We start from the raw sequence: 22,507 nt of genomic DNA on the forward strand, positions 1-22,507 counted from the left end.
TCATAGGAAAAAATGTCTAAATTATTTTTTTAATTTCTAAATTATTTCTTTTCAAGTTTTTTTTTAATTTTTTCTTTTCAGCGTAACAGTATTCATTGTTTTTTCACCACACCCAGTGCTCCATGCAATCTGTGCCCTCCCTAATACCCACCACCTGGTTCCTCCAACCTCCCACCCCCCGCCCCTTCAAAACCCTCAGGTTGTTTTTCAGAGTCCATAGTCTCTCATGATTCACCTCCCCTTCCAGTTTCCCTCAACTCCCTTCTCCTCTCCATCTACCCTTGTCCTCTATATTATTTGTTATGCTCCACAAATAAGTGAAACCATATGATACTTGACTCTCTCTGCTTGACTTATTTCACTCAGCATAATCTCTTCCAGTCCCGTCCATGTTGCTACAAAAGTTGGTTATTCGTCCTTTCTGATGGAGGCAGAATACTCCATAGTGTATATGGACCACATCTTCCTTATCCATTCATCCGTTGAAGGGCATCTTGGTTCTTTCCACAGTTTGGCGACCGTGGCCATTGCTGCTATAAACATTGGGGTACAGATGGCCCTTCTTTTCACTCCATCTGTATCTTTGTGGTAAATACTCAGTAGTGCAATTGCAGGGTCATAGGGCATTTCTTTATCAAACTTCACAGTGTAGGGATAGAGGGTACCTATGTCAATATAATAAAAGCCATCTCTGAAAAACCCACAGCAAATATAATTCTCAATGGGGAAAAACAGAGAGCTTTTCCCCCAAGGTCAGGAACACAGCAGGGTTGTCCACTATCACCACTGCTATTCAACCTAGTACTAGAAGTCCTAGCCTCAGCAATCAGACAACAAAAAGAAATAAAAGGCATCTGAATCAGCAAAAAAGAAGTCAAAACTCTCACTCTTTGCAGATGATATGGTACTTATGTGGAAAACCTGAATGATTCCACCCCAAAACTGTGAGAACTCATATAGGAATTCAGTAAAGTGTCAGGATATAAAACCAATGCATGGAAATCAGTTGCATTTCTATATACCAACAACAAGACAGAAGAAAGAGAAATTAAGGAGTCGATCCCATTTACAATTTCATCCAAAACCATATCTAGGAATAAATCTAACCAAAAAGACAAATAATCTGTACTCAGAAAACTATAGGATATTCATGAAAGAAACTGAGGAAGACACAAAGAAATGGAAAAGTGTTCCATGTTCATGGACTAGAAGAACAAATGTGAAAATGTCTATGCTATCCAAAGCAATAGACACACTTATGCAATCTCTATCAAAATACCATCAATTTTTCTCAAAGAAATGGAACAAATAAACCTAAAATTTATATATCCTAAAATATATATAGCCAGAGGAATGTTGAAAAAGAAAACCAAAGTTGATGGCATCACAATTCCAGACTTCAAGCTCTATCACAAAGCTATCTTCATCAAGACACTATGGTAATGGCACAAAAACAGACACATAGATCAATGGAACAGAACAGAGAGCCCAGAAATAGACCCTCAGCTCTATGGTTAACTAATCTTTGACAAAGCAGGAAAGAATGTTCAATGGAATAAAGACAGATGGTGCATCCATAGAGTGCCACATAGGGCATGTGCACCCTAATGGTCAACAAATGGTGTTGGGAATATTGGACAGACACATGCAGAAGAATAAAACTGGACCATTTCCTTACACCACACACAATAATAGACTCAAAATGGATGAAAGACCTCAATGTGAGATAGGAATCCATCAAAATCCTTAAGGGAACACAGGCAGCAACCTCTTCAACCTCAGCCGTAGCAGCTCCTTCCTAGAAACATCGCCAAAGGCAAGGGAAGCCAGGGCATACATGAGCTATTGGGACTTCATCAAGATCAAAAGCTTTTGCACAGCAAAGGAAACAGTTAACAAAACCAAAAGAAAACTGACAGAATGGGAGAAGATATTTGCAAATGACATATCAGATAAAGGGCTAGTATCCAAAATCTATAAAGAGCTTATCAAACTCAACACCCAAAGAACAAATCATCCAATCAAGAAATGGGTAGAAGACATGAACAGACATTTCTGTGAAGAAGACATCCAGATGGCCAAAAGACTCATGAAAAAGTGCTCCACATCACTCAGCATCATGGAAATACAAATCGAAACCACAATGAGATACCACCTCACACCAGTCAGAATGGCTAAAATGAACAAGTCAGGAAATGACAGATGCTGGCGAGGATGCAGAGAAAGAGGAACCCTCCTACACTGTTTGTGGGAATGCAAGCCGGTGAAGCCACTCTGGAAAACAGCATGGAGGTTCCTCAAAAAGTTGAAAATAGAGCTACCCTACAACCCAGCAATCGCACTACTGGGTAATTACCTTAAAGATACAAATGTAGTGATCTGAAGGGGCACGTGCACCCTAATGTTCATAGCAGCAATGTCCACAAATAGCCAAAGTATGGAAAGAACCTAGATGTCCATCAACACACACACACAAACACACACACACAATGGAATACTATGGAGCCATCAAAAGAAATGAAGTCTTGCCATTTGCAATGATGGTATTATGTTGAGTGAAATAAGTCAATCAGAGAAAGACAATTATCATACGATCTCCCTGATATAAGGAATTTGAGAGGCTGAGTGGGGGGTTTGGGGGGTAGAGAAGGAAAAAATGAAACAAGATGGGATCGGGAGGGAGACAAACCATAAGAGACTCTTAATCTCACAAAAGAAACAGGGTTGCTGGGGGTGGAGGGGTATGGAGAGGGTGGTTGGGTTATGGACATTGGGGAGGATATGTGCTATGGTGAGTGCTGTGAAGTGTGTAAGCCTGACAATTCACAGACCCGTACCCCTGGGGAAAATAATACATTATATGTTAATAAAAATAATTAATAAAAAAGGCAAGACACGGAGTAAAAGAGTATATTTACAAAGACTTATATTCAGAATAACAAATTCATATAATTCAATAAAAAATAGTAAAATACGAGTGAGAGACATGAACAGACACTACACAGAAAAATGAGGTGAAAGGCCAATAAACATTTGAAAAAGTGTTCAACCTCTTTAGTCATCAGGGAAATAAAAATTAAGATAATAACAAGATACTGCTATGCCATCCATATGAATGGCTAAAATTTAAAAGACTAAAAATGAAAAGTGTTGCTGAAAACATGGGCCAAATGAAACTCTCATACTTATTTTAAACTTAAATTTGGGTAGGGTTCTCGCCATTAACTGATAAGATTTGCTCACTATGCCTAAACTATTTGGCACAAACCATATGATAAATACCTGCTTTCCTTCTGGGAGTATGGACATTTGTTACACGTTAGGCAGATGCTATCTATCTGACCAGTGCCCAATAAAAACACAGGGTACCGGGTTTCAAACAAGCTTCTCTGGTTGGCAACACTTCACACATATTGTCAAAGTATTGTTGGAAGAATGAGGTTTGTCCTGTGTGACTCCATTGGAAAAGGACTCTTGGAACCTTGTACCTGATTTCCCCAGACTTGAGCCCATGCATCTTTTCCCTTTGCTGATTTTGATTTGTATTCTTCACTGCAGTAATTCACAGCTTTGAGTGCAACTATATAATGAATCCTGTGGGTCCTCATAGCAAATCTTCAAACCTAGGAGTTGTCTGGAAGACTTCCAAACACAAGGAGTAAGCCTGGCACAAAATATCACCTAGCCTTCCTTCTTTTCAACATCTACCACTTTCTCCCCACCTGCAACAATACAAACACACTAATAATAAGGCCCATCCATGGAGTACACTTAACATGTGGCTGTTAGGTAAATTCCAAATCACAGATACAGAATTCCAATGCTGAGTAACAATGATAAAAGTTCACCTTTAAAAAAGTTTTCAGTTAGGAGAACTCCTATTGATGGCAACTACAGTTTTCCTTCATATAAAAAAATCATTAGAAAATTCTCAGTATTACTTGATATTTGACCAAGTCTGTACCAAAATTAACCATTAAAACTAGAAAGTAAATTGAGAAACTGAAATGATAACTCAGAATAAATATGAAATCACATCTTCAGGGTTTGATATAAAAGCCTTTTACTTGCTATTTTTTAACAAATTAATTGAGGTATAGTGGATACACCCTAAACTGTACATATTTACAGTGTGGAATTTGATGCCTTTTGGCATATATTTACAGTGAAATCATGGGCACAATTAAAATAAAGAAATTTGCATCATCACCAAAAGTTTTCTCATATCTTTTTGCAATCCATCCATCTCTTCAACACTATTGACAGGTAACCACTGAACTAAAGGCATTATAAATTATTATTTTCTAGATCTTTACATAAATCAAAATCAAAATGTTCATCAGTCTTCTACTCCCCAAAACAACAAGCTTATATTCTTTAGAACCTATATCCATTTTCTTCCTTTCACCCATAACCTACTCACTAGGACTCTGGTTTTCTGCCACTATCATGCTATTAAATCAGATTCCCTTAAAAATCACCAACGGACTTCTAACTGCCAAACATAATAGCCCCTATTCAGTACCCATTCTACTAGACCACTCCACAATACCTGAAATCATTAATTGCCCCTTAAAAAAAACCTTTCGGATCTCCTTAGCCAACTATCACCTCTATTTCTCAGTCTCTTTGTGCTAGTTCCTCTTTTTTTGTCCTCTAAGGCGTTGTCAAGTCTTTAAAGTCTCACTTGCAAGCCCTATGCTACCATAGCATATGCTATGCTATGCTACCATAGCAGTAATTGTTATAATAAAAGAAGCAAATATTTATTGTTATTATCATGTGCTAAGCACTGTGTTAAGAGCTGCATATAAGTTCATTGATTCCTTGTAACAATTCTATGAAAATAAGTATGAAATAACTAATAATGTTATCCCCATTTCAAATACATATAGAATTAGACAGAAAAACACACTGAACCTACATGAACCTCTCAATCACCTTTAATGATTATGAACATTTTGCCAATCTTGATTTATTAATCCCACAAACACATTTTTACCTACTACAGTACTTCAGAGCAAATTTTAGAAAGCATCTGTAAACACTTCAATATGTATCTTTAACAGGTGCTTACTGTTTCTCCAATAAACTCTATTTTTTCCTTTTTTTCATTAAGTTCATGTATTATATAAGTACAACATACAGTACATCATTAGTTTTCGATGTAGTGTTCACTGAGTCATTAGTTGCATATCACACCCTGTGCTCATCAGATCATGTGCCCTCCTTAATGCCCATCATCCAGTTACCCCATCCCCCCATCCCTCCCTTCTGCAACCCTCAATTTATCTCCCAGAGTCCAGAGCTTCTCATGGTTTGTCTCCCTCTCTGATTTCTTCCCATTCACTTTCCCCTCCTTTCCCCTATGGTCCTCTGCACCATTCCTTATATTCCACATATGAGTGAAACCATATGATAATTGTCTTCCTCTGCTTGACTAATTTCACTTAGCATAACACCCTCCAGTTTCCTCCATGTGGATGCAAATGATGGGTATTCATCCTTTCTGATGGCCGAGTAATATTCCCTTGTATATATGAACCACATCTTTTTTATCCATATATCTGTTGAGGACATCTTGGTTCCTTCCACAGTTTGGCTGTTGTGGACATTGCTGCTATGAACATTAGGGTGCGTGTGCCCCTTCTTATCACTACATCTGTACCTTTGGGGTAAATACCCAGTAGTGCAATTTCTGGATCATTGGTTAGCTCTATTTTTAACATCTTGAGGAACCTCCATACTGTTTTCCAGAGTGGCTGCACCAGCTTGCATTCCCACCAACAGTGTAAGAGGGTTCTCCTTTCTCTATATCCTCCCCAACATCTGTTATTCTCTGTGTTGTTAATTTTGACCATCCTAACAGGTGTAAGGTGGTACTGTGGTTTTGATTTGCACTTCCCTGACGGTAAAACTTTATTTCATAATTGTGCTGTGTGTGGGCCCCTGGGTGGCTCAGCGGATTAAGTACACATCAGGAGTCAGCCTCTTTGGACACCCAGGTGGCTTAGTTGGTTAAGCCTCTGCCTTCAGCTCAGGTCATGACCCCAGGGTCCTGGGATTGAGTCCCACATTGGGCTCCTTGCTCAGTAGGGAGCCTGCTTCTGTCTCTGCCTGCTCTTCTCCCTACTTGTGCTTGCTCTCTTGCATGCTCTCTCTCTGACAAATAAATAAAATCTTAAAATAAATTAAAAATAAATTTTAATAGATTAAAATAAAATTTTTAAAAAGAGTCTAATGCCTTAATTTCTGCTCAGGTCATGATCTCAGGATCATAAGACTAAGGACTGTGTCGGGCTTCACACTCAGTGAGAGGTTCTGCTTGAGATTCTCTCTCTCTCTCTTCTTCTCCTTCTGCTCCTTCCTCCCTACCAGCTCACTTGTTCTCTCTCTCTCAAATAAATAAGTACATCTATTTAAAAAATAGTTATTATGCTGTGTGGCAATAGTAGATCCATGCCTCTGTTAAATGGTAGATTGCCCACTGCCAGAGAGACAAACTCCAAATTATTTAGCATTCCTTATAGTCTTTGGTATATAAGAGCCTTTTTAAAAAATTTTTTATTTCTTTTCAGCGTAACAGTATTCATTGTTTTTTCACCACACCCAGTCCTTAAGAGTCTTCAAATATGGATCTACCCGGTCTTGTTATCCATCACTTTCCTGTATTATGCCCTAGCCAGTTTGGACTAACATTCCTTAAACATTTCTTGCAGTTTCATACCTCTATGCCTCTACTTTTGCGATGTAAAACACTCTATAATGAGTGTAGCTATCTGGCAGAATTCTAGATATCAGGTTGATAGTAATTACATAAAAGCTGATTCTGAAACTACAAAATGGGAAATATAAACTCTCTTGAATGTCATTCTTTTCCTCTTGAGCATATATTTTATAAAACACACAAAATTATCATCAAATATCTGTTGTCCTTTTCTTAATCTCATTTTACTCTCTTATTCTTTAATTCTTTGAGTATATTCTTGAGAAAGCTAGTATTTCAACAAGCCTAACAATTAGGTAACATGACATTTCACCAGAAGATAATATTATATCTCAAAAACTTCTGATTTCTGAAATTATACAGCCAAAATAAGTTTTACCCTATAGTGTATGCTGTAAAAATAGTCTTCAAAAAATGCAAAAGACAAAAAACCTATCATTCTTTAGATCACTGAGCATAAAACCTAGTATATTTTTCCTATATAATATTCTTCTCTTAAACTGTACAGCTTTAGTGTATGCTCACAAAAATATATAACTGAAACGGGATTTTATAATCATCTTACTTTTCCCTTAAAAATGTAACAGCTTATTACAGAGTATTCATAGAGAACAAAACAATTAAGCTTTGACACTTTTTAAAATCTGTTTATAGAAAGAAATGTTGTACTATTTATTAAGATTTCTGAACACTATATTTGCTATGTACTTCAGATATTATTTTATTTGAGCTATTTCAAGTTTTATTTTTAGTATAAGTCACATACAACTCAAGACATAGTAATAAGTCAACTTTTAATTTTCTTTAACCACTAACATCTATGAAAAACCTGCTGGAATTTTTACTTATTGGGACTATAATATCACAACAAATAAAAGACACATAGAAATGCATTTTTTATCACTTTAAGTGTGTGGAAATCATTAAATGATTATATTTTACAAACACTAAAGAATTTTCACTATGGTTCCACAAAGTATCACTGCAAAGTATCTTATTTCCATCTGTGAAATTGTTAAAGTTTAAGAATACAAGTACAAAAAATAATACAAATGCAAGCTATAAAAAGGTATATAGATATGTTATTAATAAATGCTACGATAATCTAAGATTCTAAAATGAAGTTTGTATTACCAAAATATACAATCTCAAAAGTACCACGTTAGTCAAAATTAAAGAAATTAAATGAGTCTGATTAGACAAAATGAGCTCTAATATTTAAGATTAGTTTAATTTGGTTTCTTCACTTTGATTAGCTTATGAAATCACTGCTTATATTAATTACAAAGTGGCCTATCCCATAGTCTCTAAACACCTTTGTTGTAGGAAAAGGAGTTTAGAAAATAGGTATGAGATTCTGAGCACCTTTTCTTCACTCTAAAATAGAACTCTGACTGGGGCGCCTGGGTGGCTCAGCTGGTTGAGCATCTGCCATCAGCTCAGGTCATGATTTCAGGGTCCTAGAATTGAGTCCCCCATCAGGCTCCCTGCTCAGTGGGTAATCTGCTTCCTCCTCTCACTCTGCCCCACTCCCTCCACCTAGCTTGTTCTCTGTCTAATAAATAAATAAATAAAATCTTTTCTTTTTAAAGATTTTATTTATTTGACAGAAAGAGAGATATCACAGGTAGGGAGAGGCAGGCAGAGAGATAGGGGGAAGCAGTCTCACTGCTGAGCAGAGAGCCCTATGTGGGGCTTGATCCCAGGACTCTGAGATCATGACCTGAGCTGAAGGCAGAGGCTTAACCCACTGAGCCACCCAGGCACCCCAATAATTAAAATCTTAAAAAAAAACAAAAAACAAAAGCCAGAAACACAAGAAAAAAATTACCTATGAGCAGTGGTTTTAAATCAGCGGCAATTTTACCACCACCACCACCATACCACCTCCTGGGGCTGGGTAGATGAGAGGGGACTTTGGCAATGTCTGCAGACGTTTTTCATTGCCATAACTAGAGGGAAGAAGTGTTACTGACATTTACTGAGTAGAGGTCATATATGCTGCTAAACATCTTAAAATGCACAAGACAACTCCCAACAATGAAGAATTATCTGGCCCCAAATGGGCACAATGCCAAGGATAAGAAGCCCTGGCTGGAAGGAATTAAAATTTGAAAATGCTGCCTTCTTATAATCATTACCTTAAAAACTAACAAAATGAACGATTCTTCTGGCAAAATTGCTGGTTAGAATTCTGAATAATTTTCTTTTTTAATAAAAATAGTACATGATAATTTCAATATTTTTCTCTATTAGAAAAAAGCATAATATATTAAATATTAAGCTACAGAAAAAATGTAAGAAAAGCTGATAACATTAATTATATGAAAGAGTAGGTAGAAAGAAATTTTTGCAAATGCATTACCGGAGAAAAATGTTCCTAAATGTATTATATCTGCCACTTAAAATATATTTTGTTTGATCAAATTAATATTAATTAGTAACAGAATAAATATATAAGCCCTAGTTCATAAAAAGTCTTGTTTACATTCATGTTTTAACAAGAATATGGTCATCAACAAGGGCATTTAATTGAAAATTATTTGGAAGTTTTTTCCATTTTGTATTTTAGAAATAAATTTGTCTAAAAAAACACACAGCTCCACAATACTAGGACTATGAATAAGTCAATTTACTTTTTAAAAAAATTTTTATTCATTTTTATTATGTTCAATTAACCGACATATAACACATCATTTTTTTAAAATTATGTTACATGAGTCACTGTACAATACATTAGTTTTTGATGTAGTGTTCCATGATTCACTGTTTGCATACAACACCCAGTGCTCCGAGCAACACGTACCCCTCCTTAATACCCACCACTGGGCTCACCCATCCCCGAACTCCTGTCCCCTCTAAAACCCTCAGTTTGTTCCTCAGAGTCCATAGTCTCTCATGGTTCATTTCCCCCTCCATTCATTTTTCCATTCCTTCTCCTAATGTCCTGCATGCTATTCCTTATGTTCCACAAATAAATGAAACCATATCATAATTGACATTATTAGGCTTTGACGTAGTGTTCAACAATTCATTAGTTGCAATATAATGTCCATTACCCATCACCACACATGCCCTCAAGAAATTTTTTATTTAAATTCAATTTAGTTAACATATAGTGTATCATTAGCTCCAGGGGTAGAATTTAGTGATTCATCACTTGAATATAACACCCAGTGCTCATTTTAACAAGTGCCCTCCTTAATGCCCATCACCACATTACCCCATAACTTCACCCACCTCCCTCCAACAACCCTCAGTTTGCTCCCTATAGTTAAAAGTTTCCTATGGTTTGCCCTCCTCTCTGTTTTTCTTTTATTTTTCCTTTCCTTCCCTTATATTCATCTGTTTCGTTTCTTAAATTCCATGAATGAAATATGATAATTGTCTTTCTCCGAGTAACTTATTTCACTTATCATAATACCCTCTAGTTCCATCCACATTGTTGCAAATGGCAACATTTCATTCTTTTTGATGGCTGTATAATATTCTGGGGTGTGTGTGTGTGTGTGTGTGTGTGTGTGTGTGTGTGTGTATACACACTCCATATTCTGATGTGTGTGTGTGTACACACTCCATATTCTTTATCCATTCATGTGTCGATGGGCTCCTGGGTTCTTTTCACAGTTTGGCTATTTTGGACATTGCTGCTAAATATTGGGGTGCATGTGCTCCTTCAAAACACTATTTTTGTATCCTTTGAGTATAATTGCTGGGTCACAGGGTAGCTCTACATTTAACTTTTTGAGGAATCTCCATACTGTTTTCCAGAATGGCTGCACCAGTTTGGATTCCCACCAGCAGTGTAAAGAGGGTTCCCATTCTCTGCATCATCACCAACTGTTGTTTCCTGATTTGTTAATTTAACTATTCTGACTGGTGTGAGGTGGTATCTCATTCTGGGTTTTTGTTGTTGTTGTTGTTGTTTTTTCATTCAATTAGCCAAGGTATAGTACATCATTGGTCTTGTGATTTTGATTTGTATTTCCCTGATGTCAAGTGATGCTGAGCACTTTTTCATGTGTCTGTCAGCCATCTGGATGTCTTCATTGGAGAAATGTCTGCTCATGTCTTCTGCCCATTTCTTGATTGGATTATTTGTTCTTTGAGTGTTGAGTCTGATAAGTTCTTTATAGGTTTTGGATACTAGCCCTTTATCTGATGTGTCACTTGCAAATATCTTCTCCCATTCTGTCAGTTGGCTTTTGGTTTAGTTGACTGTTTCCTTTGCTGTGCAGAAGCTTTTCATCCTGATGAAGTCCCAATAGTTTACTTTTGCTTTTGTTTCCCCTGCCTCTGGAGACATGTCTAGCAAGAAATTGATGAGGCTAAGGTCAAAGAGGATGCTACCTGTGTTTTCCTCTAGGATTTTGATAGATTCCTATCTCATATTTAGGTCTTTTATCCACTTTGAATTTATTTTGTGTACGGTGTAAGAAAGTGGTCTAGTTTCATTCTTCTTCATGTGGCTGTCCCAACTTTTCCAACACCATTTGTTGAAGAAATTATCTTTTTTCCATTAGATATTCTTTCCTGTTTTGTTGAAGATCAGGTGAGGTCCATTTCTGGGTTTTCTATTCTGTTCCATCGATCTATATGTCTGTTTTTGTGCTAGTACCATACCGTTTTGATGACTATTGCTTTGTAATACAGATTGAAGTCCGGAATTGTGATGCCTCTAGCTTTGGTTTTCTTTTTCTACATTACTTTGGATTTTCAGGGTATTTTCTGATTCCATATTAATTTTAGAATTTTTTCTTCCAGCTCTGTGAAAAATGCTCCTGCTATACTCATAGGGATTGCACTGAATGTGTAGACAGCTTTGAGTAGTATGGATATTTTAACAATATTTTTTCTTCCAATTCATGAGCATGGAAGATCTTTCCAGTTTTTTTGTCTTCCTCAATTTCTTTCATAAGTGTTCTATAGTTTTCAGAGTACCCATCTTTTACCTCCTTAGTTAGGTTTATGCCTAAGTATCTTGCAGTTTTTGGTACAACTGTAAACAGGATCAATCCCTTGATTTCTCTTTCTGCTGATCCATTATTGGTGTACAGAAATGCAACAGACTTCTGTGCATTGATTTTATATCCTGTGACTTTGCTGAATTTCTGTATGAGTTCTAGCAATTTTTTGGTGGAGTCTCGGGTTTTCTCCATAGACCATCATGTCATCTGCAGAGAGTAAAAGTTTGACTTCTTTACCAATCTGCATGCTTTTTATTTAGTTCTTTTTGTTGTCGGATTACTGAGGCTAGGACTTCCAGTACTATACTGAACAATAGTGGCGACAGTGAACATCCCTGTCGTGTACCTGACCATAAGGGAAAAGCTCTCAGTTCTTCCCCACTGAGGATAGATCTTTCACATATGGCCTTTATGATGGTGAGGTATATTCCCTCTATCGTTCCATTGTGGACGGTTTTTAGCAAGAAATGGTGCTGTATATTGTCAAATGCTTTTCTACATCTATTGAGGGGATCATATAGTTCTTACCCTTTCTTTTGTTATTGTGGTGTATCAAGTTGATTGGTATGTGGACACTGAACCACTTCTGCTACACAGGAATAAACCCACTTGATTGAGGTGAATAACCCTTTTAATGTATTGTTGTATCCTATTAGCTACTATCTTGGTAAGAATTTTTTTAAGATTTTATTCATTTGTTCAGAGAGACAGACAGAGACAGAGAGCAAGTTCACAAGCAGGGAGAACAGAGGAAGAGCAGGCAGAGCAGGCAGAGGGAGAAGCTGACTCCCTGCTGAGCAAGGAGCCTGATGCAGGATTCAATCCCAGGACATGAGATCATGACCTGATCCAAAGGCAGATGCTTAATGGACTAAGCCACCCAGGCATCCCTTTGTTAAGAATTTCTTTATCCATGTTCATCTGGGATATTGGTCTGTAATTCTCATTTTCCACGGGGTCTTTGCATGGTTTTAGGATTAAGGTAATGCTGGACTAAAAGAATGAGTTTAGAAGTTTTCCTTCCATTTCTATTTTTTGGAACAGCTTCAGAAGAATAGATATTAATTGTTTTTTAAGTGTTTGGTATAGGGGCACCTGCATGGCTTAGTCATTAAGCATCTGCCTTCGGCTCAGGTCATGATCCCAGTGTCCTGGGATCTAGTCCAACATCAGGCTCCCTGCTTGGCGTGAGGTCTGCTTCTCCCTCTCCCACTCCCTCTGCTTGTGTTTCCTCTCTTGCTGTCAAACAAACAAAATCTTTTAAATAAATAAATAAATAAATAAATATTTGGTATAATTCCCCTGAGAAGCCACCCAGCCCTAGATTCTTATTTGTTGGGAGATTTTTTATTACAATTTCTTTGTTTGCTGTGGGTCTGTTTAAGTTTTCTATTTCTTACTGTTTCAGTTTTGGTACTTTACATGTTTCTAGGAATTTATCCATTTCTTCCAAATTGCCCAATTTGTTGGCATGTAATTGTTTACAATATTCTCTCCTTTTTTTTATGAAATAATTTTTTTAATTTTTTTTCAGCGTAACAGTATTCATTGTTTTTGCAACACACCCAGCTGTTTCTATTTCTTTGGTATTGGTTATGAGGTCAATTTACTTTTTGTCAAATACTTGAAGGAAAAAATATTACATATCTTTAAAAAAATTTTAATGCTGCTGACATAGAGCAGGGTAGGGTCTAATACAGCTCTGTAAAGGAAAGAAAGAGTGTGGCTATTGTAAAAGATTAAGAGATGGACAAGTAAGAATTGTTTTTATAGCAAATAAACATACTAGGTCACTTCTTACATTAGAAAGGGTAACAATAAACTTTTCATTACCTTTACATTTGGCTTCTTTGTTGAAACTCCTCTGTACCAACCTAAAACAAATCATACAAAAGATATTAAATTCATATTGTCATTTTTTCCTATAAAACACATAATGTATTTATTTATATAATGTAGTATTTTAGAGTGAAAAATTAATACAAACCTTTCTAGTAAAGCCTCACTACTTATGCCTTTATTGAGTACTTTACTCTAAAAGGAACAGTCTTACATTAAATACATTTCCAATTTTCTTCAAAAGATACAACTTTCAACTGAATAAGCCCAAAAAACTAAAAAAGACCTCAGAGGACATGTAATTCAACTCTGAAAATTCCCAGATGAAACTGTGAGGGGCAGAAGAATGCCAAAATCATATAGTTTTTTTGGTAGCAGATAGAGACTATAGCCCAAACTTTTTGTTTCCTGATCTCATTCAGTGTCCCATGCACAAAGCTACACTATGCTCATTTCTTGGCTTTCCAGATACTAAAGTTGACATCTGTTCTTCAGTTATTCCCTCTCAGCATTCATACACAGCAATAAGAATCAAAGTTTCAATTACACAAGAAAAACAATTTTCAGAGAAAGGAAATTTCATTACCAACTTTTCTCAATTCCAATCTATTATTCTCAGAGGTTTGTTATAGTTGCTCTGCTATGGTATAAGAGGGAAAAGTTCCAATGAGCTGTACTGAAAGGAGGAAGATGAAGAAAAGGAGATTATTGATAATAGCTAATAATGATTGAGAGCTTACTGTTCTTAATTTCATGTACTGAAATTGACAGATTGTTCTTTCTATGCATTAACCTTTAAATCTTGCAACAAGCTATGAGGAAAAAAATCAACTTTCCTGGAATCATAACAAAAAATAAAAGAAGAAATATCCTTATGTTTAGTACAACAGCTGAAGTAATAAATTTTAATAACTCAGTTTAAACCTTGAGAGTTTCAGTATCTTCATTTATTAAAAAGAAAAAAGTGATTTACCGTAAGTGAGATTTTATAATAGCTTAAGAAACAGAACAGAAAATGGTATCAGCAGGAATGGCAGAGAAGGATTTCCAAAAAGCCTTTCCTTAATAAAAGCAATTAGAATCCTGGCAAAAACTGTCAAAATCAAATTCTATAGAACTCTAGAAGTAAACCAAAGACCTGAAATAATCCAAATAGTACTTATTCAAGAAATCTGAATCTCGGTAAGAACAAAGACCTTTTTAACTTACCCTTTCCCATCTCCTTTGCTGCAAGCCTTGTGTAAAACTTGAAAATGAAAAACCCCAGGAGCAAGATAACGGAGGAATAGAAGACCTAAATTTGTCTGCTCCCAAGAATTCAGCTAGATAGTTATCAAAGCATTCTGAACACCTACAAACTCAACAGGAGATCGAAGGAAAAAATAGCAGCAATTCTATGAACAGAAAAGCCACAACGTTTGGAAGGTAGGACATGCAAAGATGTGAACCCAGGTGATATTTGGGAAGATAGACAGTAGGGGGAGGGACCCTCGGTAAGCGGACTCCTGGCAAGTGACAGAGCAGCAGAACACAAAATCAGAATTTTTAGAAGTTGGTTCCACTGAGGCTCCAGTGGCTAAGTAGGGGGTGGAAGCCTCGCTGGGACAGTGTGGTCTCAGGACCATCAAGATCACAGAAAGACGAGGGGTGCCTGAGTATGGCAGAGCTCCCAGGTATCAGAGTGGGGAAGCCAGCTGCAAAGAAGGAGCCAAGGAGTGGGCTCTCACCTTGGGGTTGCCATAAACAATGATCCCTAGCACATTTGGGCCACTACTCCTCAATCAGGGACCCAATGAGCAGCAGATCCAGGGAGACTCTCCTTCCTCCCCTGGGAGGAGCAGCATGGGGAGCAGCAGCACAGGAGGATACCACAGAAATCTGCAGGGTTTGGAAACTACAAACGGGGTCGTATGCCAGAGATAGAAACGCTTGGTCACAGGCCAGGTGAGCACAAAGTGCAGGCTGGAGACAAGGGAGACAAGGGTGATTGACTGCTTTTCTCTGAGGGCACACTGAGAAGGAGGACCCCAAGATCTCTACTACTCCAGGGCTGCACATTGGGAGGGCACCATTTTCATTCCATCCTCCAAACCTGTATGGAAAGCTTTCAAGGAGCAAAAGCTACCAAGAGCAAACCCGAGCAGATTCCTTAGTCTGGACCCTGGCAAGGGCTAGGCACTTCCACCTGGGCAAGACATTTGAGAATCACTGCAATAGGCCCCTTCTCCAGAAGATCAGCAAGAACATTCAGCCAAGACCAAGTTTACAGATGAAAGAGAACTGCAAATCTCCAATGCAAGAGGAATACAAAGCATAGAATTCATGGCTTTTTCCCTATGATTCTTTCATCTTTTGAAGTTAATTTTTTAAATTTTCTTTATTTTTTCTTTTCCTATTTTTATTTTTCCTCCTTCCTTTTATTTAATTTTTATTTTATGTTTTCAGTGCTACAAGATTCATTGATTATACACCACACCCAATTCTCCATGCAATACATGCCCTCCTTAATACCCATCACCAGGCTCACCCATCTCTTCCCCTCCCTTCCAAAACCCTCAGTTTGTTTCTCAGAGTCCACAGTCTCTCATGGTTTGTCTCCCCTTTTTCAACAAATATCTTTTTTAAATCTTTTTAAATTTTCATTTTACACTTATATTCTAACCCCTCATTTATAGAACCCCATTGTCTCTATGTATAGATATATGTTTTTTTTCCTTTAAAATTTTGGGATACAGGTTCTTCTGACAAACCAATATACACCTTAAATCTAGTGTATGGCTTTGTTCTACTCTCCTACTTCATCACATTCTATCCCTTTTTTTTTAATTAAATTTTTTATTTATTTTCAACGTAACAGTATTCATTGTTTATTTTATTTTATTTTTTATTTTTTATTTATTTTTTATATTTTTCTTTTCTTTTCAGCATAACAGTATTCATTGTTTTTTCACCACACCCAGTGCTCCATGCAATCCGTGCCCTCCCTAATACCCACCACCTGGTTCCCCCAACCTCCCACCCCCCGTCCCTTCAAAACCCTCAGGTTGTTTTTCAGAGTCCATAGTCTCTCATGATTCACCTCCCCTTCCAGTTTCCCTCAACTCCCTTCTCCTCTCCATCTCCCCTTGTCCTCTATATTATTTGTTATGCTCCACAAATAAGTGAAACCATATGATACTTGACTCTCTCTGTTTGACTTATTTCACTCAGCATAATCTCTTCCAGTCCTGTCCATGTTGCTACAAAAGTTGGGTATTCGTCCTTTCTGATGGAGGCATAATACTCCATAGTGTATATGGACCACATCTTCCTTATCCATTCATCCGTTGAAGGGCATCTTGGTTCTTTCCACAGTTTGGCGACCGTGGCCATTGCTGCTATAAACATTGAGGTACAGATGGCCCTTCTTTACACTATATCTGTATCTTTGGGGTAAATACCCAGTAGTGCAATTGCAGGGTCATAGGGAAGCTCTATTTTTAATTTCCTGAGGAATCTCCACACTGTTCTCCAACGTGGCTGCACCAGTTTGCATTCCCACCAACAGTGGAAGAGGGTTCCCCTTTCTCCACATCCTCTCCAACACACGTTGTTTCCTTCATCAAGATCCAAAGCTTCTGCACAGCAAAAGTAACAGTCAACAAAACAAAGAGGAAATCCATGGAATGGGAGAAGATATTTGCAAATGACAGTACAGACAAAAGGTTGATATCCAGGATCTATAAAGAACTCCTCAAACTCAACACACACACAAAACAGACAATCATATTAAAAAATAGGAAGAAGATAAAAACAGACACTTCTTCAATGAAGACATACAAATGGCTACCAAACACATGAAAAAATGTTCATCATCACTAGCCATCAGGGAGATTCAAATCAAAACCACATTGAGATACCACCTATCCCTTTTTTTTATTTAACTTTTTCCCTCTTTTCTCCACCAAGTTCTTATCAATTCCCTTTTTAAAATCTTTTTAAATTTTCATCTTTACAGTAATATTCCATCACTTCACCATATTTACCCTTATCTTTGTGTATATATAGGTTTTTCTTTCTTTAAAATTCTAGGAGGTGCCAAAATCTAGGACGTGACTCTGTTCTATTCATAAACGTGATCATATTCTTTTTTTCTTTTTTCTTTTTCTCCTTTCCTTTCTCCCAAGTTTCGGGTCTCTTCTGATTTGCTTAGTGTATATTTTTCTGGGGTCGTTGTTACCCTTTGACCATTTTGTTCTCTCATTCATCTATTTTTCTATGAAGAAAATGACAAAACGTAAAAACTCACCTCAAAAAAAAAAAAAAGAAAAACCAGTACCGACTGCCAGGGACCTAATCAATATTAACATTAGTAAGATGTCAGAACTAGAGTTCAGAGTGGTGATTATAAAGATACTAGCTGGGTTTGAGAAAAGCATAGAAGATACTAGAGAATCCCTTTCTGGAGAAATAACTAAAATCTTACGAAGTCAAAATCAAAAAGGTTATTAATGAGGTGCAATAAAAAATGGAGGCTCTAACTGCTAGGATAAATGGTGCAGAAGAGAGAATTGGTGATATAGAAGACCAAATGATGGAGAATAAAGAAGCTGAGAAAAAGAGAAATAAACAACTATTGGACCAGAACTCGAGAAATAAGTGATACCATAAGATGAAACAATATTAGAATAACTGGGATCCCAGAAAAAGAAGAAAGAGAAAGAGGCACAGAAGGTATATTGGAGCAAATAATAGCAGAGAACTTCCCTTACTTGGGGAACGCAACAGGTATCAAAATCCAGGAGGCAGACAGAACCCCCATCAAAATCAACAAAAATAGGTCAACACCCCATCATCTAATGTAAAACTTACTAGTCTTAGTGACAAGAGAAAATACTGAAAGCAGCTCGGAACAAGAAGTCTGTAACCCACAAAGGTAGAAATATTAGATTGGCAACAGAGTTATCCACAGAGACCTGGCCAACCAGAAAGAACTGGCGTGATAGATTCAGAGCACTAAACGAGAAAATTATGCACCCAGGAATACTATACCCAGTTAGGCTCTCATTGAAAATAGGAGGAGAGATAAAAAGCTTCCAGGACAAACAAAAATTAAAAGAATTTGCAAACACCAAACCAGCCCTACAGGAAATACTGAAAGGGGTCCTCTAAGCAAAGAGAGAGCCTAAAAGTAACACAGACCAGAAAGGAACAGAGACAATATACAGTAACCGTCACCTTACAGGCAATACAATGGCACTAAATTCATATCTTTCAATAGTTACCCTGAACACCAATGGGCTAAATACCCCCAATCAAAACACACAGGGTATCAGAATGGATTAAAAAAAAAAATACCTATGGGTAGGCTGTCTGCAAGACACTCACTTTAGACCCAAAGACACCTCCAAATTTAAAGAGACAGGGTGGAAAACAATTTACCATGCTAATGGACACTGAAGGAAAGCTGGGGTGGCAATCCTTCAATCACATAAATTAGATTTTTAGCCAAAGACTGTAATAAGAGAAGAGGAAGGACACTATATCAAAAGTAAAGGGTCTTTCCAACAAGAAGATCTAACAATTTTAAATATCTATGCCCCTAACATGGGAGAAGCCAACTATATAAACCAATTAATAACAAAACCAAAGAAACATGTCGACAATAATAAAATAATAGTAGGGGACTTTAACACCCCCCTCACTGAAATACACAGATCATCCAAGCAAAAGATCAGCAAACACTTAAGGGCCTTAAATGACACACTGGACCAGATGGACATCACAGATATATTCAGAACATTCCATTCCAAAGCAATAGAACACACATTCTTCTCTAGTGCTAGTGCACATGGAACATTCTCCAGAAGAGATCACATCCTGGGTCACAAATCCAGGTCTCAACCGGTACCAAAAGATTGGGATCATTCCCTGCATACTTTCAGACCACAATGCTCTGAAACTAGAACTCAATCACAAGAGGAAAGTTGGAAAGAACTCAAATACATGGAGGCTAAAGAGCATCCTATGAAAGAATGAATGGGTCAACCAGGAAATTAAAGAACAATTGAAAAAATTCACAGAAACAAATGAAAATGGAAACACAACTCTTCAAAATCTTTGGGACACAGCAAAGACGATGCTGAGAGGAAAGTATATAGCAATACAAGCCTTTCTCAAGAAACAAGAAAGGTCTCAAATATACAACCTAACCCTACACCTAAAGCAGCCGGAAAAAGAACAGCAAAGCAAGCCTAAACCCAGCAGGAAAAGCGCTATAATTAAGGTCAGAGCAGAAATCAATCAAATAGAAACCAAAAGAACAGCAGAACAAATCAACAAAACAAGGAGCTGCTTCTTTGAAAGAATAAGAGTAATAAACCCCTGGCCAGACGTAGCAAAAAGAAAAGAAAAAGGACCCAAATTAATAAAATCACGAATGAAAGAGGACAGATCACAACCAACACCAAAGAAATACAAACAATTATAAGCACATATTATGAGCAACTGTATGCCAGCAAATTAGACCCTCTGGAAGAAATGGATGCATTCCCAGAGACATATAAACTATCAAAACTGAACCAGGAAGAAACAGAAAACCTGAACAGACCCATAACCAGTAAGAAGATTGAAGCAGTCATCAAAAATCTCCCAACAAACAAGAGCCCAGGACCACATGGCTCCCCAGGGGAATTCTACCAAATATTCAAAGAAGAATTAATACCTATTCTCCTGAAACTGTTCCAAAAAATAGAAATGGAAGGAAAAACTTCCAAACTCATTTGATGAGACCGCCATTACTTTGATCCCAAAACCAGACAAAGACCCCATCAAAAAAGAGAATTACAGACCAATATCCCTGATGAACATGGATGCAAAAATTCTCACCAAAATACTAGCCAGTAGGATCCAACAGTACATTAAAAGGATTATTCACCACAACCAAGTGGGATTTATTCCTGGGCTGCAAGGTTGGTTCAACATCCGCAAATCAATCAATGTGATACAATACATTAATAAAAGAAAGAACAAGAACCATATGATACTCTCAAGACATGCTGAAAAAGCATTTGACAAAGTACAGCATTTCTTTATCAAACTTCATAGTGTAGGGATAGAGGGTACCTATGTCAATATAATAAAAGCCATCTCTGAAAAACCCACAGCAAATATAATTCTCAATGGGGAAAAACTGAGAGCTTTTCCCCCAAGGTCAGGAACACAGCAGGGATGTCCACTATCACCACTGCTATTCAACCTAGTACTAGAAGTCCTAGCCTCAGCAATCAGACAACAAAAAGAAATAAAAGGCATCTGAATCAGCAAAAAAGAAGTCAAAACTCTCACTCTTTGCAGATGATATGGTACTTACGTGGAAAACCTGAAGGATTCCACCTCAAAACTGTGAGAACTCATATAGGAATTCAGTAAAGTGTCAGGATATAAAACCAATGCATGGAAATCAGTTGCATTTCTATATACCAACAACAAGACAGAAGAAAGAGAAATTAAGGAGTCGATCCCATTTACAATTTCACCCAAAACCATAAGATATCTAGGAATAAATCTAACCAAAAAGGCAAATAATCTGTACTCAGAAAACTATAGGATACTCATGAATGAAACTGAGGAAGACACAAAGAAATGGAAAAATATCCCATGCTCATGGATTGGAAGAACAAATACTGTTAAAATGTCTATACTACCTAAAGAAATCGACACGTTTAATGCAATCCCAATCATTCAAAATACCAGCAACTTTTTTCAAAGAAATAGAACAAAAAATCCTAAAAAAATTTTTTTAATTTTATTTTTTTCAGTGATCCAAGCAAGATTGTTTATATATCACACTTTATGCTGCATGCAATACGTGCCCTCTTTAATATCCTAAAATTTGTATGGAACCAGAAAAGATCCCAAATAGCCAGAGGAATGTTGAAAAAGAAAACCAAAGCTGGCGGCATCCCAATTCCACACTTCAAGCTCTATTACAAAGCTGTAATCATCAAGATAGTATCGTACTAGTACAAAAACAGACACATAGATCAATGGAACAGAACAGACAGCCCAGAAACAGACCCTCAACTCTACGGTCAACTAATCTTAGACAAAGTAGGAAAGAATGTCCAATGGAAAAAAGACAGTCTCTTCAACAAACGGTGCTGGGAAAATTGGACAGCCACATGCAGAGGAATGAAACTGGACCATTTCCTTACACTGCACACAAAAATAGACTCAAAATGCATGAAAGACCTCAATGTGAGACAGGAATCCACCAAAATCCTTGAGGAAAACACAGGCAACAACCTCTTTAACCTCAGCCACAGCAACTTCTTCCTAGAAACATTACCAAAGGCAAGGGAAGCAAGGGCAAAAATCAACTATTGGGATTTTATCAAAATAAAAAGCTTTTGCACAGGAAAGGAAAGAGTCAACAAAACCAAAAGACAACTGACAGAATGGGAGAAGATATGTGCAAATAGCGTTATCAGATTAAGGGCTAGTACCCAAAATCTATAAAGAACTTATCAAACTCAACACCCGAAGAACAAATAATCCAATCAAGAAATGGGCAGAAGTATCTGTTCATGTCTTCTGACCATTTTTGAAATGACTGTCCTTTTTTTGGGTGTTGAGTTTGAGGAGTTCTTTATAGATCCTGGATATCAGCCCTTTGTCTGTAGTGTCATTTGCGAGTATCTTCTCCCATTCCATGAGTTGCCTCTTTATTTTGTTGACTGTTTCCTTTGCTTTACAGAAGATTTTTATCTTGATGGAGTCCCAAAAGTTCATTTTTGCTTGTTTCCTTTGCCTTTGGAGATGTGTCTTGAAAGAAGTTGGTGTGGCCGAAGAATCTGGTAGTGGGTATTAAGGTTGGCACATATTGCATGGACTGGGTGTGGTGCATAAACAATGAATCTTGAAACACTGAAAAAATAAAATTAAATTTAAAAAAAGCAATGGGCAGAAGACGTGAACAGACATTTCTGCAAAG

At 37.1% G+C, this 22,507-nt stretch overlaps 1 protein-coding gene across 1 annotated transcript in view; it reads right to left on the minus strand.

Annotated features, from left to right (window-relative positions):
* DOCK3 (dedicator of cytokinesis 3) overlaps nucleotides 1-22,507 on the minus strand; it is a gene marked incomplete at its 3' end in the record, with an annotated part of 615,312 nt that overhangs the window by 423,489 nt on the left and 169,316 nt on the right. The window contains exon 3 of the mRNA XM_080804908.1: nucleotides 13,528-13,568. Coding sequence (XP_080661034.1) covers nucleotides 13,528-13,568 — 41 coding nt within the window. The remainder of the gene's footprint in view (nucleotides 1-13,527; nucleotides 13,569-22,507) is intronic.

Source organism: Martes martes (genome assembly GCF_963455335.1).
Source record: "Martes martes genome assembly, chromosome: 1".
Taxonomy (NCBI): Eukaryota; Metazoa; Chordata; class Mammalia; order Carnivora; family Mustelidae; genus Martes; species Martes martes.